Here is a 21041-nt window from a genome sequence, read left to right on the forward strand (position 1 = left end):
GATGTTCAATGTCATTACCATTACTAAGTCCCCACCCACCAGCATTGGTGCTTGTTATTGACCAGAAAATTAACTGGCCCAATCACATAAATACTATGGCTCCAAAACCAGATCAAATACTGGGAATTCTGCTGCAAATAACTCATCTCTCGAGTTCCTATCCACCATCTAGAAGGCACAAATCAGACATGATGGAATGCTCTCTACTTGCCTCGATGTGCGCAGTTGCAACATCATCCAAGAAGCTTGATATGACTAAAAAAAAATCAGTCCGTTTGATCAACAAGTCTTTGTAACATCTACTCCATCCAGGGCATACTGTGGCATAGGATGCATTACAGCAACTTACTAAGGTTCTTTAACACTTCCCAGACCCACTGCCTCTACCACCTAGAAGGGCATGAGCAAGATGTGCATAGCATTATCACCTTCAAGTTCCATTCCAAATCTCACAGCATTTTGAATTGAATGGATAGCACTACTCCTTCATAATCACTGGATCAGAATTCTGGAACCCCTTATCTAACAGCATTGCGAATACACCTACACCATATGGACCATAGCAATTCAAAGTTGGAGTCCACCACCACTTTCTTCAGGACAATTAGGGATGCACTATAAATATCGGCTTTGCCAGCAATACCCATATTTCAGGAATTATTTTCTTTTTAAAAAAGTTTATTTAGGGATCAGAACTGCTAGATCAATGTAGCTAACTATAACTTTCCAAGCATCTAAGTTGATTAGCTATTGCTATTTCTGCAAGCAAGGGCGGTTTTGGACAGAAATTGCCTCCATCATAGAATACCTACAATGCAGAAGACCACCATTTGGTCCATCAAGCCTGCACCAACAACAATCCCACCCATGCCCTATCCCTGTAACAACACATATTTACCTTGCTAATCCCTCGACACTAAAGGGCAACTTAGCATGGAAGGAAACTGGAGCACCGGAGGTAACCCACGCAGACACGGGGAAGATATGCAAACTCCACACAGTCACCCAAGGCCAAAATTGAACCTGGGTCCCTGGCGCTGTGAGGCAACAGTGCTAACCACTCTGCCACCATGCTGTCCACCAGAGTATTTAGACATTTCCTTTATTGTCTTATCACTTTTGTTAGCCATAATAATTTTTCAGAAGTTTCTCTTCAGTCTAAGTTCAACCACTCTTAATCTTTTGGCTTGAATTTTGCAATCAGCAGTGCAGCAAGGACAATCAAATTGAAGCATTCATACATAGCAAAACACTTAAAATCCATCAATTTTAAATTAAATTTTCAGATAGCCAAATAAATGCAAGACTGCATTAAGATTGAAGCTAAATTGAAGATAAACAGACTTTTAAAACTTTGCTATGTTAACAAATGTGGATTGTAATATCATTGTGGTAGAATTTGACATTCAAATAAGCCCAGCCTAGATATTTAGTAAAACTTGTTTGGATATCTCAGACATCATCATAGAATCATAGAAACCCTACAGTACAGAAAGAGGCCATTTGGCCCATCGAGTCTGCACCGACCACAATCCCACCCAGGCCCTACCCCCATATCCCTACATATTTACCCACTAATCCTGCTAACCTACACATTTTAGGACACTAAGGGCAATTTTTTTTAGCATGGCCAATCAACCTGCACATCTTTGGACTGTGGGAGGAAACCGGAGCACCTGCAGGAAACCCACGCAGACATGAGGAGAGTGTGCAAACTCCACACAGACAGTGACCCAAGCCGGGAATCGAACCCAGGTCCCTGGTGCTGTGAAGCAGCAGTGCTAACCACTGTGCTACCGTGCTGCCCATGTTTTGACTTGAGTCCAAAACGGAAGACACTAGATGATCTCAAAAGTTATTCACTGCCGATATAACCACATGCACTAGTATAGTTAGTCCCTCAGCTGGATATATAAGTAATAATGGTAAATACTTTCCAACAGCTCAATGTCAGGCAAAAGATTTTGTCATGTACATGAACTCCATGAATAAACATAAGAACGAAAGCTTTTATAACAAATCTATAAAATCTGGACCAGTCAAGCGAAATTACCATGGTTTTCTTTCACTGGTGGACCTGCAAATTCATATATTCTGCATAAGTGCCATGAACAAAAATCAGGTTTCCACATGAAAATGAATATAGAGTTATTCAAGATCAATCTTATTAACAATGTTCATCCATAACTGGCAGAATGTGGAATCAAAATCTTTGAAAAAATTCCAGATCTTATAAATTAAATGCAGCATTTTTCATTACACCACAGAATTTCCAAATTATTGCACTGCAAGCTCATTTTAATGGGCAATGAAATAAATAGTGGAAAACACAATTTTTAAATTTCCAAACACCCTTCGAAACCCTGGAAACTGAACTTATTATTTCCCATAGGTCGATATTTTACATTTAACTCAGTGTTTCAGTTTGTTCAAGGAAACATAACTGGATTAATCTGTCTCAAATTAAGTTCTTGATTTACCATCAGAGATATCTTAAAATATCACCTTTCTCTATGAATTTAGAATATCAACAAGCAAATAAGCACAGAAACAGATTATGAACACAGTATTGATTGTCACAATGCGCATTAAGTTTTATACTGATCTATAAATCACCATCATAAAAAATGAATTGTGATCTAAATCAATAACAATTTATAATATGAAAGGTTCAATATGTCTTTTCAATACACAAATGGTTATGAAATTTTTTTTGGAACAAAAATCATATTTTGCATCAAAATGCAAAAATATTGAAGCATAATAGGACAGCACCAAAACCATTAAACATTGTATTTCAAAGCACTTTCTCAAGCTGTGCAGTCTTCATAGGCATTTTGAATGCAACATCACCTAATGAGCACAAAATAGTCAAAAGGCTAGAATACAACAACAAGACAATTGGTGAAAGCAAGTTGTAAGAATTTGAACCTTTTTGCCAGCTATTAAATTGACTGGATTAGTACATGAAGAACTGAAACGTCCGAATAGTCTCTCTTTCCTAGGAAAATGCCATACCTTTTCTTTTAGTGGAGCTCCATATTTAATAATGGATCCAAGATAAACACAGAACACATATTTAAATACTGAAATTGTTTCTTCACACCAGATTTTAAAAGTACATTGAAATGGATTGTGTAATGAACAGAATTGCCCAAATATACTTCAGTCTTCTTACATGGATTCATGAGTCCTAGATTTCACAGCTACTTATTGACATGCGTAGAGCCCTGCAAATACCACTTATCATTGGCACATACCCATTCAGTTAAGTAAAAATTGTAACACTTGGAATTTTTTTTCAGGAATGTTTGATTTAATAAAATCCTCTACCACCAATATTTTCAAATTATTCTTTTTCAGTTTTTAAATATTCATCTTGTATTTAGAAAATAGCAAAGAAATAAAATTGCACTGCATGCCCTGGACATCAATTCACAAGTGAACGCAAGTGCATAATTTAGAGTCAATCAACACTGAATTCACCAACTTGTGTGTAACCTTTCTCCTCCATCTTAAACTCTTTTTTAATGTCCCATTCATCGATTGTCCCAATGCAAACCCCTTACCCCAAATATGGGCCATCTGTCTCTTGTTCTGAAGGTTGCTACATCATGTTGCAATCTGTCCCAGCTACAGTTTAATATCAAACACATTTCTCCATCTCTTTAATTCTGAGGAAGAGCCAAAAAGTCTTGAATCGTTAACTCTGTTTTCTCTCCCTACAGATGTTGCCAGAGCTGCTGACTTTTTCCAACACTGTTGCATAATTTAAGAGTGATAAAGTCTTAGGTTTATGATATGCCATTGCTAATCACAAGTTATGGTTATTTAGTTTGTGTTCCATGTTTTAGCATGAAAAATTTGTGTTATGATTATTACAATCTCAAGGGCAATTAGGGATAGACAACAAACACTCATATCCCAGGAACAAATTTTTAAAAATGGAAAGGCTGAGGATACTAGCAGTCTCCAATCTGTCACATCATAAGTAACTCATATACCCTGGTTCTCATTTTAAAAATCCTCCAGACTGGAGTGAAGTTATAGCTGAACGCAACCATAGCTCCCAAAACATAATTTGAATTTGACACAGCTTTTAGGTTGAGGTTTGATTCCTTGCACCAATATATACGATGCTCGAGTCCAGTCCTTAGTTTCAATGCTCAACTATTGTGACCATCATGTCAACAATAAAATCATTTAATTTATCATTTAAGGATTCAATTAATAACAGAACTGGTCTATTATTTGTTTTAATTGGCCCTATTTAATCCTTCCATTATATAATGGTCATCCTTAACCACAGGACAATACTTGCTGTCAGTTTACCAGAATGTCAAAATTATAGAAGGACTGAGAAGTTACTGCCTGGAAATATCGGATTTTAGCTAAACAAAGAATAGGAATTGTGAATATATTTGGCCATAACGTCCTTGGGATGGCAATCAGCATCAAATTGTCACTCCGTGCCCACTTACCTACACCAAATCTCTTCTGTGCCTGTTGCATCTGACCTTCTGACTCAGGCCAGGTGAGATCCAGGCAGCGAAGCAGTCCAGCAGGATCTGATTCCAGAAGAATCATAGAATCATAGAAACCCTACAGTACAGAAAGAGGACATTCGGCCCATCGAGTCTGCACCGACCACAATCCCACCCAGGCCCTACCCCCATATCCCTACATATTTACCCACTAATCCCACTAACCTACGCATCTCAGGACACTAAGGGCAATTTTAGCATGGCCAATCGACCTAACCCACACATCTTTGGACAAGACCTCGTTTTCAAAACAGCAATAGCAGCCACAATGCAAGTAAGTGAAAAGGTCCAATTGAAATTAAAAGGCCAGGAAAGGTAAGTATTAAGTGGATAGGATTTGGTGAGTGGAGGAGATTGATTGGGGAGTGGCGAGTTTGGTCGGGTCATGGTGTGGGGGGGATCGGGTTGGAGATGAGAACCGGGCCTTTGGAGGGGCCCCAGGAAGTGGGGGGGCGGGGAGGGGGGGGGGGGGGGGGGGAGGTTGTGGGGAATACCATGGGAGTTTGTTAGTTAGTGGGGTGGAGAACACTCCCGGGGAGGTCAGGGGTTCCCATTGTCTTGGGTTACTATTCTTGATCTTTACAACAGTTATCCAGAAATTACAAGAGCTTTAAATCTTCTAACTTCTTCCGAATAATTATTGGTGCAACACAGTCGGAACCATCCGAAGTTTGAGATTTAATTTTCGGATGGTTCACAGCGCCTTGAGAAAGTTGGCACTTTTAGGTAATTGCTGAGAAGTTCTGAGATGGATTGCTCAACGCATCATTGGGGTTCTATGCTGCTCACCCCCCTCCCCCACCCAATCCGATGCTGGGGAGCCCAAAAGTTACAGCCCATTATTTGCTCCAAATTTAATTAAATGTGTTTCAGGATACAAACATCTTCTCAAGACAATTCCGAATTTAGTAAAACTAAATTACTGATATCTGTGGTGGCATCATTGAAACTGCCTTCATACTTCAAGAAAGCAATGTTACTGTATAACAAAACAGTCACAACAGCTGGGTACCTTGAGCACTTGATAGCCAAAGAACTAAGTTAAGTACATGAGCTATTCATCATACCAGCTCACTTGGTTCAGGTGTTTTCAGTAGGGAAGCAGGAAACCTGGGTTGCCAACTACTTCTTGAAATTGGCCGTCACAAGTCACAGTTTAAACAGAGTGAACTGCACTGTACTCAGTCAACCTGCTCACCAGTAATTTACACAGATCACCACTGGTGTCTCAGTCTGGTTAATAAAGAAAAGAAAACAGAAATCAAAGAATAGGCAACATCACATACCAACAAATTGTGCAAAATAACAAAGCCTGACCTTTTGCAGATTGCTCTCCTTCCACTAATTCTCAGTTAGAATCTCTTCCAGATTCAAGACTTCCCCCATTTTAATTGAAGGTTTCAACAATAATGAAGTTAGAACCATGCAATTAAGATTGGCAAATTCCAATAGATTACAGCATGAATAACGGTGCTGCATTCTATATTTTTGTCTTCTTAGAGGGCAATTACCAGCTAAAAATTTATTTGCAGCAAATTACGATTGATGCCAACAGAAATTGGTTTCATTAATTAAGTTCCCAAGTACCAGACATGACACTCTTCATAGTTCTTGTGTAGTTAAAATGACTTGACATTTTCCTTCATCTTATTTTTCCTTCAAAAAGAAAAATGCGCCTTTTTTTAAAAAAAGAAATAAATAGCACATTATGTACTGAGGTTTACTGTTTTGTGGCATGAGAAAATTCCAGCATTAAATAAAAAGTAGATTTGAGCATATCTTACAGCATTTTGCAGTGTTGGAATTGATAATTAAATCAAGTTAAAGGCAATTTAAGTTTTTTTCCACCAAAATGTATATTTCACAAACAGCATGTCAAATCAACATTGCACTAACTTTATAAAACAGATAAAGTACAAAAAGTACTGTACAGTAAATCTCTTTTGCATTTATATACATCAACACAAAGCTCAGAGCATTAATTAATTCTGCCCTATTGGAGAGTTTTCACCAGCTTTCTATGTGTACCATATCCACAATCTATTTCACAAGCTGTGCGGTTTTGTTTGCACACGTACAGGTGAGAAAACAATCTGTGTGTCTATGAACAAGTGATAACCAGCACTTTTGAACTAAAGTGCTTTCCAATGAAAAGGGAAAAGTTTAGGGCTGTATGAAGAAGCTCTTAAAACCAAAATGCTTGGCTTTAATTTTAAGAGATAAATATCTCACAGTGATAGAGAAAGAAATGTTAATCATCATCTACAGCCTCAACTTAAGTTTCAGAACACTGCACTGTAGATTCTGGCCTCAATTAATCGTATCATTACTCAAACATAACTATGATTTCAAAAAAGCTAATTATTTTAAGATCTAAATTACAGCCCACTACATCTGAAGGATGCAGTTGGTTTTCAATCTAATTTAAGATTCAGGCACGAATGCATTTAATTTTGCACTGGCCTATCAACTGTTTCTCTACACCCTGTGTTCTCGACAAGGCAGGTTTAGGAGTGCTCTTCAGTGTGCAGACAAGAAAACAAATCTTCATATTTTTCCTGACAAAATGCGATGAAAAACAAAAAGAGGAAGGAAGAATGTAAACACTTAAACAAGTGAACAATCTGACAAAAAAAATAATTGTAATGTTTTAAAAATACCAAAGCAGTTTCTTATTCAGCCAACTCCATATGCGTGAAATCTGTTATGCTCCATAATTACATGTAAAACAAAGTAAGCACTGGTCAGGTTGGCAGGGAACTCAATGGAAGGAGTGGATGAAAATGTCAGTAGTCTGTAGGCAGTAACTGCTTTTTTACCACCAAAACCCACTCAGAAATTGCCTCAGTTGTAAACAGTTACAGGATCTTTACACAGTTAAGTATGGAGGCCTTAAAAATTTGGATAATATTGACACTGTCAGTATAATTCTATAGTTTGGATTTCATTTTATGCTAGCTGCAAAACTAGTACAAAACCACAGTTCCATTTTCATCATGGAAAGCACAATTTGTTCTTTCTTTGGAAAACAAGGACACACACATGGAAATGTGGGGGAAAAACAAACAGATGGAAACCTAGTTGAATTGAAATCCCTCCCATGCCTCATGAACATTTATCAATAACCACTAGACATACCACTCCCGCCGAGAAATGATTGAACCATCTAAGTGTGAAACGAGGTCATCTTCATTTTCATCATAATAGTCATCATGTAGATACCGAGATGCATTGGGAATTTTTCGATCTTCATAATAGTCGACAGGTATCTCAACACCTTCAGTGTACCTGTTATTTATGTTGTCCTCACTTTGCCATTTACTTTTCTGCACCTCTATGGGATAATCCTGGAATATGTTATTTGGTTCAAGCTTCTGGTCACTTTTCTCATAATCAGTGTATGGCTCAATTCGATTTGATTGTAAAACATCCATTTGAGAGTCCTTCTGTATGTCTGCAGTTCCAGCAAACTGCTTTGTGTAGTAGTCCCCGCGGAAAGTACGCCGGTGTCTCAAGCAAAACATTATAATGATGATTACCACAAGCATGAGAAAGAGTGTGCCACCAACCACACCTCCAATGATGGTTCCTAAACTGTCACTCTTCACAGATTCCATGTTTTTTGAAGGAATTGGAAGCCTCTGGGTAAAAGCAGATAAACCTGAGATAGCCGCTGTTGAGTAAATTGGAGGTGCTGTTGTTGATAGCAGGGTAGTAGTGGGTGGATCTAATAGGAAGTGGGATAGGGATGGATAGAGACAGAAAAGCAATGAATACATTCGTATAAACAGCATCACAAGTTATTAGTTTATAATTCTCAAGCAACTAACTGCTTTTTTTAAACAGAACATGGAAAAACAACAACAGAACACTGATGATATCAGGCAAGTATGTTTGAAAATGCAACAACGCATTACAGGCATATCTTTCTTGGTGATAATTTAACTGCAGAACTTGCTATATACCAAATGTAGGTCTAGCATTCATTTCTTTACAGGATTTTTATTTTTCAATGTTCTTATTACATTAGGGCGGCATGGTGGTACTGCTGCCTCACAGCGCCAAGGACCCGAGTTCAATTCCAGTCTTCAGTGACTCAGTTCAATTCCAGTCTTCAGTGACATGTTCTCCCCATGTCCGCGTGGGTTTCCTCTGGGTGCTCCAGTTTCCTCCCAAAGTCCAAAGATGTGCAGGTTATGTGGATTGGCTATGTTAAATTGTTCCTTAGTGTCCCAAGATGTTTATGTTAGGGAGATCAGTGGGGTAAATACTTGGGGTTGTGGGTTGTAGGGTAGGAGTGGGCCTGCGTAAGATGCTTTGTTGGAGAGTTGGTGCAGACTCAATGGGTCTGGGTAAGATGCTCTTTCGCAGTGTCGATGCAGACTCAATGGGCCTCCTTTTGCACTGTAGGGATGTTATGATTCACTTGTGGCATTTGTGCTGCAAAGGCCAACTGAGATCTGAACAGTTCAGGTTTCCTACTATAGACTATGTTAATAGCCCAGGTATGGATTCCTGGAATTGGGTTGGCGGAAGAAACAAAAAAATTCAACTAAGTTTAACTCATACATCATCAATGTTTAGGAGAGCATGAAATTGGGAGGCATGGTGTCACAGTGGTTTACACTGCTGCCTCAACGTCAGGGATCTGGGTTCAATTCCGGCCTCTGGTCACTTTCTGTGTGGAGTTTGCACTTTCTCCCCGTAACTGCGTGGGTTTCCTACAGGTGCTCCTGTTTCCTTCCACAATCCAAAGATGTGCGGGTTAGGTGGATTGGCCGTGCTAAATTGACCCTAGTGTCAGGGAGATTAGCATGGTAAATGGGTGGGATTACGGGAATAGGGCCTGGGTGGGATTGTGGTCGATACAGACTGAATGGGCCAAATCCTTCTGCACTGTAGTGGTTCTATGATTCTAAGCCTACGCTATCAAATGTCAGCTCTCTCAAACTAAGAGCTAGGTAACTGTCATATCCCAAGATCATTCACTATCTGGACTACTGAATGACTGCAAATATTTCTGCACAATCCAAAACAAATCAAATATCAGAATAAGATCTAAAAACAATCAGTTAACAAAAATAGAAAGCTTTAAAATCTGAAAGTGTACATGAGGCATATTTTTATATTTTACTTTGTATATAATTTAAACAGGATTGTACAACATTTAAATGTTACATGATTTAGGTACTTTGTAAATTTCTAAGGATATAAAGTTTCCTCTTCAGATTTTAAAACCATATGTATACCATGTACCCAGAATAGGCAGAATCTTAGCACCCAAGAACTTGGTTAATGCTTGGAGGAGACACCAGTAATCCTTCTTACATCCAACTATGTTTTAATTTTGGCTAGTTAGCACCAACAGTATAGGCACATGCGATTCGGACTAATGCTCATGTGGAGGGTAAATGACAACATGGATTGGTTAATCCAAATAACTTCTTTGTGTTTTAATTTTATGTAATTCTATATTTTGTGGCCAAGATCAAAAAAGTAGGCATGGAGAAATTTTGTATCCCCATTGGCTACAGGTGAAGTTCCAGAGGACTGGAGAATAGTCAATGTTGTTCCATTGTTTAAGAATGGCAGCAGAGATAATCCAGGAAATTGTAGGCTGGTGAGCCTTACATCAATGGTAGGGAAATTATTGGAAAAGATTCTTAGGGACAGGATTTACTCACATTTGGAAACAAATGAACTTATTAGTGACAGCATGGTTTTCTGAAGGGGAGGTCATATGTCACTAACTTGATCGAGTTTTTCAAGGAAGTGACGAAGATGATAGATGAGGGAAAGGCAGTGGATGCTGTATACATGGACTTCAGTAAAGCCTTTGACAAGGTACCTCCTGGTAGACTGGTACGAAAGGTGAAGTCACACGGGATCAGAGGAGAACTGGCAATATGGATCCAGAAGGGCATAGAAGACAGAGGGTAGCTGTACAGGGGTGCTTTTCTGAATGGAAATCTGTGACTATCGGTGTTCCACAGGGATCAGCTCTGGGACCTTTGTTGTTCATAGCTTTTATAAATGATTTGCAGGAAAATGTAGCTGGGATATAGCTTTCTGATTAGTAAGTTCACAGGTGACACAAAAATTGGTGGAGTTGCGGATAGTGAAGAGGATCGTCAGAGGATACAGCAAGATACAGACCGGTTGGAGATTTGGGCGGAGAAATGGCAAATGGAGTTTAATCCAGACAAATGAAAGGTAATGCATTTTGGAAGGTCCAATGCATGTAGGAATTATATAGTAAATGGTAGAACCCTTAGGAATATTTGACAGGCAGAGAGATCTGGGCGTACATGCCCACCGATCACAGAGTGGCAACGCAGGTGAATAGGGTAGTCAAGAAGGCATACGGCATGCTTGCCTTCATCGGTTAGGGCATTGAGTATAAAAATTGGCAGGTCATGCTGCAGTTGTACCGAACCTTAGTTAGGCCTCATTTGGAATATTGTGCACAATTCTGGTCGCCACACTATCAGAAGGATGTGGATGCTTTAGAGAGGGTACAGAAGAGATTTACCAGCATGTTGCCTGGTCTGGAGGGTATTAGCTCCGAGGAGAGGTTGGATAAAGTTGGTTTGTTCTCACTGGAACAACGGAGGTTGAGGGGCGACCTGATAGAGGTTTACAAGATTATGAATGGCATGGACAGAGTGGATAGTCAGATGCTCTTTCCTGGGCTAGAAATGTCAAGTACTGGGGTTTAAGGTACATGGGGAAAAGTTTAGAGATGCGTGAGGCAAGTTTTTTTTCACACAGGGGGTGGTGAATATCTGGAATGTACTACCCAGGGAGGTGGTGGGAGCAGGTAGCGGCATTTAAGGGACATCTAGACGAATACATGAATAGGATGGGAATGGAAGGATACGGACTCTAAGTGCATACGGTTTTAGTTTAGGGCAGGCATCATGATCGGCGCAGACTTGGAAGGCCAAAGGGCCTGTTCCTGTGCTGTACTGTTCTTTGGAAGAGTATACTTGACCTAGTATTACATTACATACAGCTGCTTGTCTCAGTCAGTAGCATTCTCATCTCCAAGTCAGAAAGTTATGGGTCCAAGCCCCATTCCAAAGAGTGGAGCTTAAAAGAATCTAGGCTGACATCCTCAGTGTCGTACTAAGGCAATCTTTCAAATGCGATGTTAAAAGGAAGCCCCATCTGCTCATCGGCAGGAAATATCTTGTGGCACGATTTTGAAGAGGAGCAGAGAAAGAATTGCCAGCGTACTGGCAAATATTTATAGAATCATAGATTTTTACAGTAGAGAAGGATACCATTTGGCCCATCATGTCTACACTGGTCCAGAAAGAGCTCCTCAGCTAGTCCCACTCTCCAGCCTTATCTCTGTAGCACTCTAAATTCATCACTTTCAAATATGTCCAGTCCTCTTTTGAAATCTCCTATGGAATCCGCCTCCACCACTCTCCTAGGCAGCACATTCCAAATCACAACAACTCTGAGTAAAGAAGTTACTCCTCATCTTACTTCTAGCTCTCTTGTTGGCCATCTTGAAATTGTGACCCATAGTCACTGACATACCAACTAGTACAAACAGAATATCCTGCTTTACCTTGTCAAAATTGTTCATAATTTTGAACACCTCAGTAAGGTCACCTCTTAATCTTCTCTGCTCCAAGGAGAACAAGTCCAATTTCTGTAATTTTTCCTTGTATCCAAAATTCCTCATGCCTGGTATCATTCTAGTAAATCTCCTTTGCATTCATTTTCAGGCTTTAACAACCTTCCTTCAAATGAAGCATTTAGAGATGCAAGGACTGATTAGTCAGCATGACTTTGAGTGGAAAATCATGGGTCTCAAATTTGACTGAGTTTTTGGAAGGGGTAAGCAAGAAGGTAGACGAGGGCAGTGCAGTTGATGTTGTCTACATGGACTTTAGCGAGGCCTTTGACAAGGTACCGCATGGTAGGTTGTTGCATAAGGTTAAATCTCACGGGATCCAGGGTGAGGTAGCTAAATGGATATAAAATTGGCTTGATGACAGAAGCCAGAGGGTGGTTGTAGAAGGTTGTTTTTTAAACTGGAGACGTGTGACCAGCCGTGTGCCTCAGGAATCAGTGCTGGTCCATTGTTATTTGTCATTTATATTAATGATTTGGAAGAGAATATAGGAGGCATGGTTAGTAAGTTTGCAGATGACACCAAGATTGGTGGCATAGTGGACAGTAAAGAAGATTATCTCGGATTGCAGCAGGAACTTGAACAATTGGGCCAGTGGGCTGACGAATGGCAGATGGAATTTAATTTAGATAAATGCGAGGTGATGCATTTTGGTAGATTAAACCAGGGCAGGACTTACTCAGTTAATGGTAGAGCGTTGGGGAGAATTACAGAGCAAAGAAATCTAGGGGTACAGGTTCATAGTTCCTTGAAAGTGGAGTCACAGGTGGACAGAGTGGTGAAGGCAGCATTCAGCATGCTTGGTTTCATTGGCCAGAACATTGAATACAGCAGTTGGGACGTCTTGTTGAAGTTGTACAAGACATAGGTCAGGCTACACTTGCAATACTGTGTACAGTTCTGATCACCCTATTATAGAAAGGATATTATTAAACTAGAAAGAGTGCAGAAAAGATTTACTAGGATGCTACCGAGATTTGAATGTTTGAATTATAAGGAGGGGTTGGATAGACTGGGACTTTTTTCTCGAGGGTAGAAGGCTGAGGGACGACCTTATAGAGGCCTATCAAATATTGAGGGGTATAGATAAGGTAGAGAGTCAATATCTTTTCCCAAAGGTAGGGGAGTCTAAAACTAGAGGGCATAGGTTTAAGGTGAGAGGGGAGAGATACAAAGTGCCCAGAGGGACAACTTCTTTCACACAGAGGATGGCGAGTGCCTGGAACAAGTTACCAGAGGTAGTAGTAGAGGCGGGTACAATTTTGTCTCTTAAAAAACATTTAGACATGGGTAAGATGGGTATAGAGGGATATGGGCCAAATGCGGTCAATTGGGACTTGCTTAGGGGTTTAAAAAAAAGTGCGGCATGGACAAGTTGGGTCGAAGGGCCTGTTTCCAGTTTTGGACACCTCTATGAGGTGTCCAAAACTGAACACAATACTCTAAAAGTGGTCTGACCAACGATTTGTAGAGGCATAGCATCACTTCCTTGATTTTATACTCTATGCCTCTATTTATAAACCCATGGATCCTTTATACTAATTGATTCAACTTTCCTGGCCACCCACTGTACCGCCCCATTATGCTGCCCCACTGTGCCAATTATGCACTTGAACCCAGAGGTCCCTCTGCTCCTGTACTCCCCTCAAAGTTGTACCATTGAGCCTGTATTGTCTCTCCATGTTTCTTCTACCAAAATTGACTACCTCACATTTCGCTGTATTGAAATTAGTCTCAGTAAGAAGTTTAACAACACCAGATTAAAGTCCAACAGGTTTATTTGGTACCAAATAAACCTGTTGGACTTTAACCTGGTGTTGTTAAACTTCTTACTGTGTTTACCCCAGTCCAATGCCGGCATCTCCACATCTTGAAATTAGTCCGCCAGGTATCTGCCCATTTGGCCAACTTGTCTTTGAAGTCGCTCAGTCTCATCATTACAATTCACTATCCCCCATAGCTTAGTAACGCCTGCAAATTTAGAGATTTTGCCCTCAACATCCATTTCTAAATTATTTATATTAATCAGAAAAGACAAGGATCCCTGGGAAACACCACTTTCACCTTGTCCCCAGCCTGAGAAATGCCCATCAATACCTGCCCTCCGTATTCTATCTCTTTTAGCATGACACCTCGGTCAACATCTGAAATATAAGGAGTGCTCTGCCCCAAGACCTGTGGCTGCACTGAGACTTCACTGAAATGAAAAACCCAGCTCAACTACATTGAATCTTCACTGGCCACTTTTCACACTGGGAGTGGGGAACAAAACTTTAGCACTGCAAAAGCTTCTGCTCTCCAAGGCTAACTGTCCTGATCATTTCAAGTGTCCACATAGGTGCAGATGTCCCCACTTCAAGAGCCTTCTCCCTCTCCATCAATGGCCCAAGATGGCAGCCAGAAAGCACTCAAACAACAGAGCCATCATAATGGCTGCCATGGCAAATGCTTGGGACACTATCTGTGTGGAGTTTGCACATTCTCCCAATGTGCGTGTGGGTTTCCTCCGGGTGCTCTGGTTTCCTCTCTCAGTCTAAAGATGTGCAGGTTAGGTTGACTGGCCATGTTAAATTGACCCTAGTGTCAGGGAGATTAGGGAAATAAGTGGGGGTTAAGGGAATAGGGCCTGAGTGGGATTGTGGTCAGTGCTCAATGGGCCGAATGGCCTCCTTCTGCACTGTAGTGTGCTATGAGGCCCGGGCTTGAGTTGGCCTACCTCTTTCACACCTTTGTGGCCACTAAATCCACCTCCATATTAATTAGGGATCATCCCCATGGTACATTTCTGTTTCTTTCTGGGGCCAGGCTCAAGACCTGGAAATGGCCCCAAATTCTGATCCCCACTCCCAAAGTGAAAATCCAGCGTTCAAAGTTCTGGGAAGGATCGGCTTAGAGTTGGGAGATTTCAATGTGGTGACTTTAGAGAGTTAAAGGAGGTTGAAGATAGTGTGGTAATTTTCAAGGACAGATGGACCAAGGACTGTTTTTTTTGGAGGGGGTCCTGACAGCAGGTTCTAAAGTGTGCCTCAAAAGACATGCAGCTGGACCAGCAACCGGGTAAAAAACAAAACTGGAACAAACAAATCTTGCAGTTAGTATTCCCTTGCATACGCAACAATATATTAATCTTAAAGGAATCATGGAGTGCAACAAGCTGACAGAACAGAAGTTTGAAGCAATACTGGACATCCAGACAAAGATTTCTGGATTGAAGTGGTTACACTGTCTCTGCTATGACATGCTGAACCAAAGAATCCCTACAATGCAGGAGGAGGTATTTCAGCCCATCAAGTCTGTACTAACTCTCTGAAAGAGCATCTTACACAGGCCAAACCTCCCACCCCATCCCCTCAACCCCGCACATTTACCGTGGCCAATCCACCTAACCTACACATCTTTGGACTGTGGGAGGAAGCCGGAGCATCCAGAGGAAACCCACGCAAATATGGGGGGAACATTCAAACTCCACACAGACAGTCACCCAAGGACAGAATCAAACTGGGGTCTCTGGTTTGTGAGGCATCAGTGCTAACTACTGTACCATCCACAAGTGTTGAAGATTTACAGACAGGATACCAAACACAGTTAAATATTGTACAACAATCAAATCAATGATCTATATTGACGACTTGTTGCATTGGATCATCCTTCTCCTACCTTTAACTCATTATCCATTCCAGTTTTTTGCCCACACTCCAAAAACATGCTTTATTTTTATAATTGTGACTTCCCATCTCGTACAATTTTTCAGCCTGCCTTGGTTGCTTTTACTTACACCTCAAGTCCATGGATCTGAGCTCTATCTGGGGAAATCCTACAATACAACTGAAAACCCTTGCAATTGGAGTCATGATACCCCATTTTTGAGGGATGGCTGTGTAGTGCTAATATCCAGGTTAATGCACTGGGGACATGGCAACTGGCGGAATCTAAATTCAAATCATGAATAAATCTGGAATTAAAAGCTACTCTCAGTGAAGATCATAAACTATGAGGGGTGCAGGAGAGCATGCCATGATCAATACCAGGCACACTGAAAAATGAGGTGCCAACCTCGTGAAGCTATAATGGGACTACTTACAAACGTTATAAACAGAATGCTAAGAGCTAAATGCTCTTAAAACAGAATGCAAAGAGCTAAGTAATCCCACAAACAACAGATCAAATCCCTGCTGCATTCAGGTGTGAATGGTGATGGACAATTACACAACTGGTCAGAAGAAGGGCCCAGCACATCAGTGTAAAAGTCAAGGCTGAAGCATTTGCAATCATCTTCAGCCTGAAGTGCCAATGATCCATCTTGGCCTCCTACTGCAGTCCCCACGATCACAAATGCCAGTCTTCCACCAATTTGACTCACTTTCTCTGATTTCAAGAAACAGCTGAAGGCACTGGATTCAGCAAAACCTATCAGAGCTTACAATTTCCTGGCAGCAGTAATGAAGACTTGTGCTCCAGAACCAGCCACTCCTCCTTTCCGGTGGGCATTATCGAGTAAACATTAATACAAATCTTAGATAAATGAGAGGTGACGCATTTTGGTAGATTGAACCAGGACAGGACTTACTCAGATAATGGTAGGACTCGGGGAGAGTTATCGAACAAAGAGATCCAGGACATGTTCATAGCTCCTTGAAAGTGGAGTCAAAGGTGGACAGAGTGGTGAAGAACGCATTTGGCATGCTTGGTTTCATGGGTCAGAACATTGAATACAGGAGTTGGGACGTCTTGTTGAAGTTGTACAAGACATTCGTAATGCCACATTTGGAGTACTGTGTACAGTTCTGGTCACCGTATTATAGAAAGGATATTATTAAACTAGAAAGAGTGCAGAAAAGATTTACTAGAGTGCTACCAAGACTTGATGGTTTGAGTTATAAGGAGAGGCTGGATAGACTGGGACTTTGTTTTCCCTGGCGCGTAGGAGGCTTGGAGTGATCTTATAGATGTCTATAAAATAATGAGGGGCATAGATCATCTAGATAGTCAATATCTTTTCCTAAGTGTAGGAGAGTCAAAAACTAGAGGTTTAAGGAAAGAGGAAAGAGGTACAAAAGGGTCCAGAGGGGCAGTTTATTCACAGAGGGTAGTGAGCGTCTGGAACAAGCTGCCAGAGGTAGTAGTAGAGGCGGGTACAATTTTGTCTTTTATAAAGCGATTAGACAGTTACATGGGTAAGACGGCTATCGAGCGATATGGGCCAAATGTGGGCAATCAGGACGAGCTTAGTCGTTAAAAAAAGGCGGCACGGACAAGTTGGGCCGAAGGGCCTGTTTCAATGCTGTACACCTCTATGATTCTAGCCAAGCTATTCCAGTACAGCTGCAACACCAGCATCTGTTGGACATTGTGAAAAATCGCCCAGCTATAGAATGCATGAAAATATCCGTGTCAAGTTGTGGGTTTTTTTTCTGTGCTTGGAAAATATCGAGCCTCAAACACCCTTGAAGCTCACATATCATTAATTTAAATGAATCACCTGGGTTGAGGAGTCCGTTCACCCTGTTAACCTGGTTGTAACAGGCTAATAAACACACTATAATATTGACCATTCAAGGGGAAAAAACCTTTCCAAATATTCAGAAATATTCTCAAACACATTATTTGTGTGCAATTCAAATTTTATTTTAAAAAATCAGTAATGTGACAGAATCAAAGAAAGTTAATGAGCTGTCAATTGGAAACAGCAGAAAGGTTCATAGAAGCTTGCAGCAAAGGAGGCCACCATTTGATGCATTTCATCTTTGCAAAATCTTTGCTAGAGTAACTAAAACTAAGACCAATTAATCAGTCTCTTTCTACTGTACTTTTTCCTACTTGGCTTCAGATTTTTATCCAATTTCCATTTTAAAGCAATGACCTGTCACATCCACTGTCTGTGTCAAAACATGCCACAATAACCCTCTGCATAAAGACATTTCTCCTAACCTTCTTCACACACAGACAATTTTAAATTGATGGCATGTCATCGATTCCAAACCAGATTAAATAAACTTTCTCTACTCACTCAATCAATGCAAGTCGTAATTCTAAAAAACTCCATCTCCTTCCCTGTTGTACAAAAAGCAGTTTCGTATGTCAGGTCTCTCCCATAGCTAGCTTCCCATCATTGGCATCATCCTGGTAAATCTACACTGTTTCTCTCTGGCTTTGACATCCTTTCTTACAACAGTGCACCAAAAATGCACACAGTACTCTAATTATTAAGCAATTACAAATGGTAACAAATGTGACACCCTCATCCCAATGAAAGAATATAAAAAGACAGACTCATCCTTCATTTAAAATTCATTTTACGGGATGTGTGTGTCACTGACTGAGTCAGCATTTATTGCCCATCCCCAACTGCCCTCCATTTCAGAGGGCATTTGAGAATCAACCACATTGCTGTGGATCTGGAATCATATGTAGGCCAGACCAAGTAAGGACATTAGTGAACCAGATGAGATTTTACGACAATCGATAATGGTTTCATAATCATCATTAGACTTTCTAATTCTAATTTCATTGAATTCAAATTTTAACATCTGCCATGGCAGGATTTGAATCTGGGCTCCCAGATCTTGCCCTGGATCTCTGGATTACTAGTTCAATGACAATACCACTGATCCACTGTCACCTTTCATCTTCACTGCTCAGTTCACCATACCACCATCATTCACGCACTATCAATAAATAGGCAACACCAACACTCATACGTCTTACCTCATTCTCATACACTTTGGCTTGCTGCATACTCAAAAGCCTCATACCCAAAATTTACAACTCACACACATTGGCAGTTATTCAACCTTAGCAGCCACGCCACCTATACTGCATCACCTAAATGTACTACACAGCATGCAATGACATTTTCGGACACTTTTTTCATTCTTGTTAAAAAGCAGTACAGACAGCAGAAATTAAAAAGGGGAGTGGCAGGTTTTAACATTCAAGGAGAAGACCATGCTGACCATTATATGGGCAGCATGTGGCAGGGACCCAGGTTTGATTCCCGGCTTGGGTCACTTGGATCTGTGCGGAGTTTGCACATTCTCCCCCTGTCTACGTGGGTTTCTTCCAGCTGCGCCGGTTTCCTCCCACAGTGTTGGTTAGGTACATTGGCCATGCTAAATTCTCTCTCAGTGTACCCGAACAGGTGCTGGAGTGTGGCAACTCGGGGATTTTCACAGTAACTTCACTGCAGTGTTAATGTGAGCCTACTTGAGACACTAATAAATAAACTTAAAGGGGCATCATGAGCACTGCAGTGCTGAAACAATTAACATGGGGATCAGCATGCTTAATTCTCTTAGTCTCATTCTGCTTCTAACTGAGAAGCTTCAAAGAAAGGAACAAAGAATAAAGAAAAGTACAGCACAGGAACAGGCCCTTCATCCCTACAAGCCTGTGCCAATCATGATGCCCTAACTAAACTAAAAAAAACCTTCTGCCATTACTCGGTCCGTGTCCCTTTATTCCCTCCCTATTCAGGTACCCATCCAGATGCCTGTTAAGTGTTGCTAATGTGCCTGCTTCTACCACCTCCTCTGGCAGCGCATTCCAGGCATCTACAACTCTGCATGAAAAACTTCCCCCACACATTTCCCTTAAACTTTCCCCCGCTTACCTTGAACTTGTGCCCCCTTGTAATTGACGCTTCCACCCTTGGAAAAAAACGCTGACTATCCACCCTGTCTATGCCTCTCATAATTTTGTAGACCTCTATCAGGTCTCCTCGCAGCCTCCATCTTTCCAGTGAAAACAATCCTAGTTTATTTAACCTCTCCTCATAGCGAATACCCTCAAGACCAGGCAAATCCTGGTGAACCTTCTTTGCACTCTCTCCAAAGCTTTCACGTCCTTCTGGTAGTGTGGTGACCAGAACTGCACACAATACTCCAAATGTGGCCTAACCAAGGTTTTATATAGCTGCAACATGATTTCCCAACTCTTGTACTTAATCACCTTGGGAACCTGTGATGCCTCTTTTAGGGAACTGTGGACCTGTATACCCAGATCATTCTGTACGTTAACGTTCCTAGGGATTCTGCCATTTACAATATAATTCATACCTAAATTTGATCCTCCAAAATGCATCACATTACATTTTTCCGGATTAAACTTTATCTGCCATTTCTGTGCCCAAGTCTCCAATCTATCTATATCCTGTTGTATCCTCTGACAATCCCCAGCAGTATCAGCAACTCCACCAATCTTTGTGTCATCTGCAAACTGACTAATAAGGTCACCCACATTTTCTTCCAAACCATTTATTTATACTACAAACAAGAGAGGCCATAAGAACTTAAGAACTAGGAGCAGGAGTAGGCCACCTGGCCCCTCGAGCCTGTTCCGCCATTCAATAAGATCATGCCTGATCTTTTTGTGGACTCAGCTCCACTTACCCGCCCGCTCACCATAACCCTTAATTTCTTTACTGTTCAAAAATTTATTTATCCTTGCCTTAAAAACACTCAATGAGGTAGCCTCAACTGCTTCACTGGCAGGGAATTCCACAGATTCACAACCCTTTGTGTGAAGACGTTCCTCCTCAATTCAGTCCTAAATCTGCTTCCCATTATTTTGAGGCTATGCCCCCTAGTTCTAGTTTCACCCGCCAGTGGAAACTTCCCTGATTCTATCTTATCTATTCCCTTCATAATCTTATATGTTTCTATAAGATCTCCCCTCATTCTTCTGAATTCCAATGAGTATAGCCTCAGTCTACTCGGTCTCTCCTCATAAGCCAACCCTCTCAACTCCGGAATCAACCTAGTGAATCTCCTCTGCACCCCCTCCAGTGCCAGTATATCCTTTCTCAAGTAAGGAGACCAAAACTGTACGCAGTACTCCAGGTGTGGCCT

General features: G+C 41.0%; 1 protein-coding gene across 1 annotated transcript in view; it reads right to left on the reverse strand.

Moving 5' to 3' along the window:
- Positions 1-4677: 4677 nt before the first annotated feature.
- LOC144499560 (nectin-3-like) overlaps positions 4678-21041 on the reverse strand; it is a 269457-nt gene continuing 253093 nt past the window's right edge. The window contains exon 6 of the mRNA XM_078221665.1: positions 4678-8271. Within this exon, the coding sequence (XP_078077791.1) occupies positions 7673-8271 (599 nt within the window). The 3' untranslated portion in view covers positions 4678-7672. The remainder of the gene's footprint in view (positions 8272-21041) is intronic.

Source organism: Mustelus asterias, chromosome 10, assembly GCF_964213995.1.
Source record: "Mustelus asterias chromosome 10, sMusAst1.hap1.1, whole genome shotgun sequence".
NCBI lineage: Eukaryota > Metazoa > Chordata > Chondrichthyes > Carcharhiniformes > Triakidae > Mustelus > Mustelus asterias.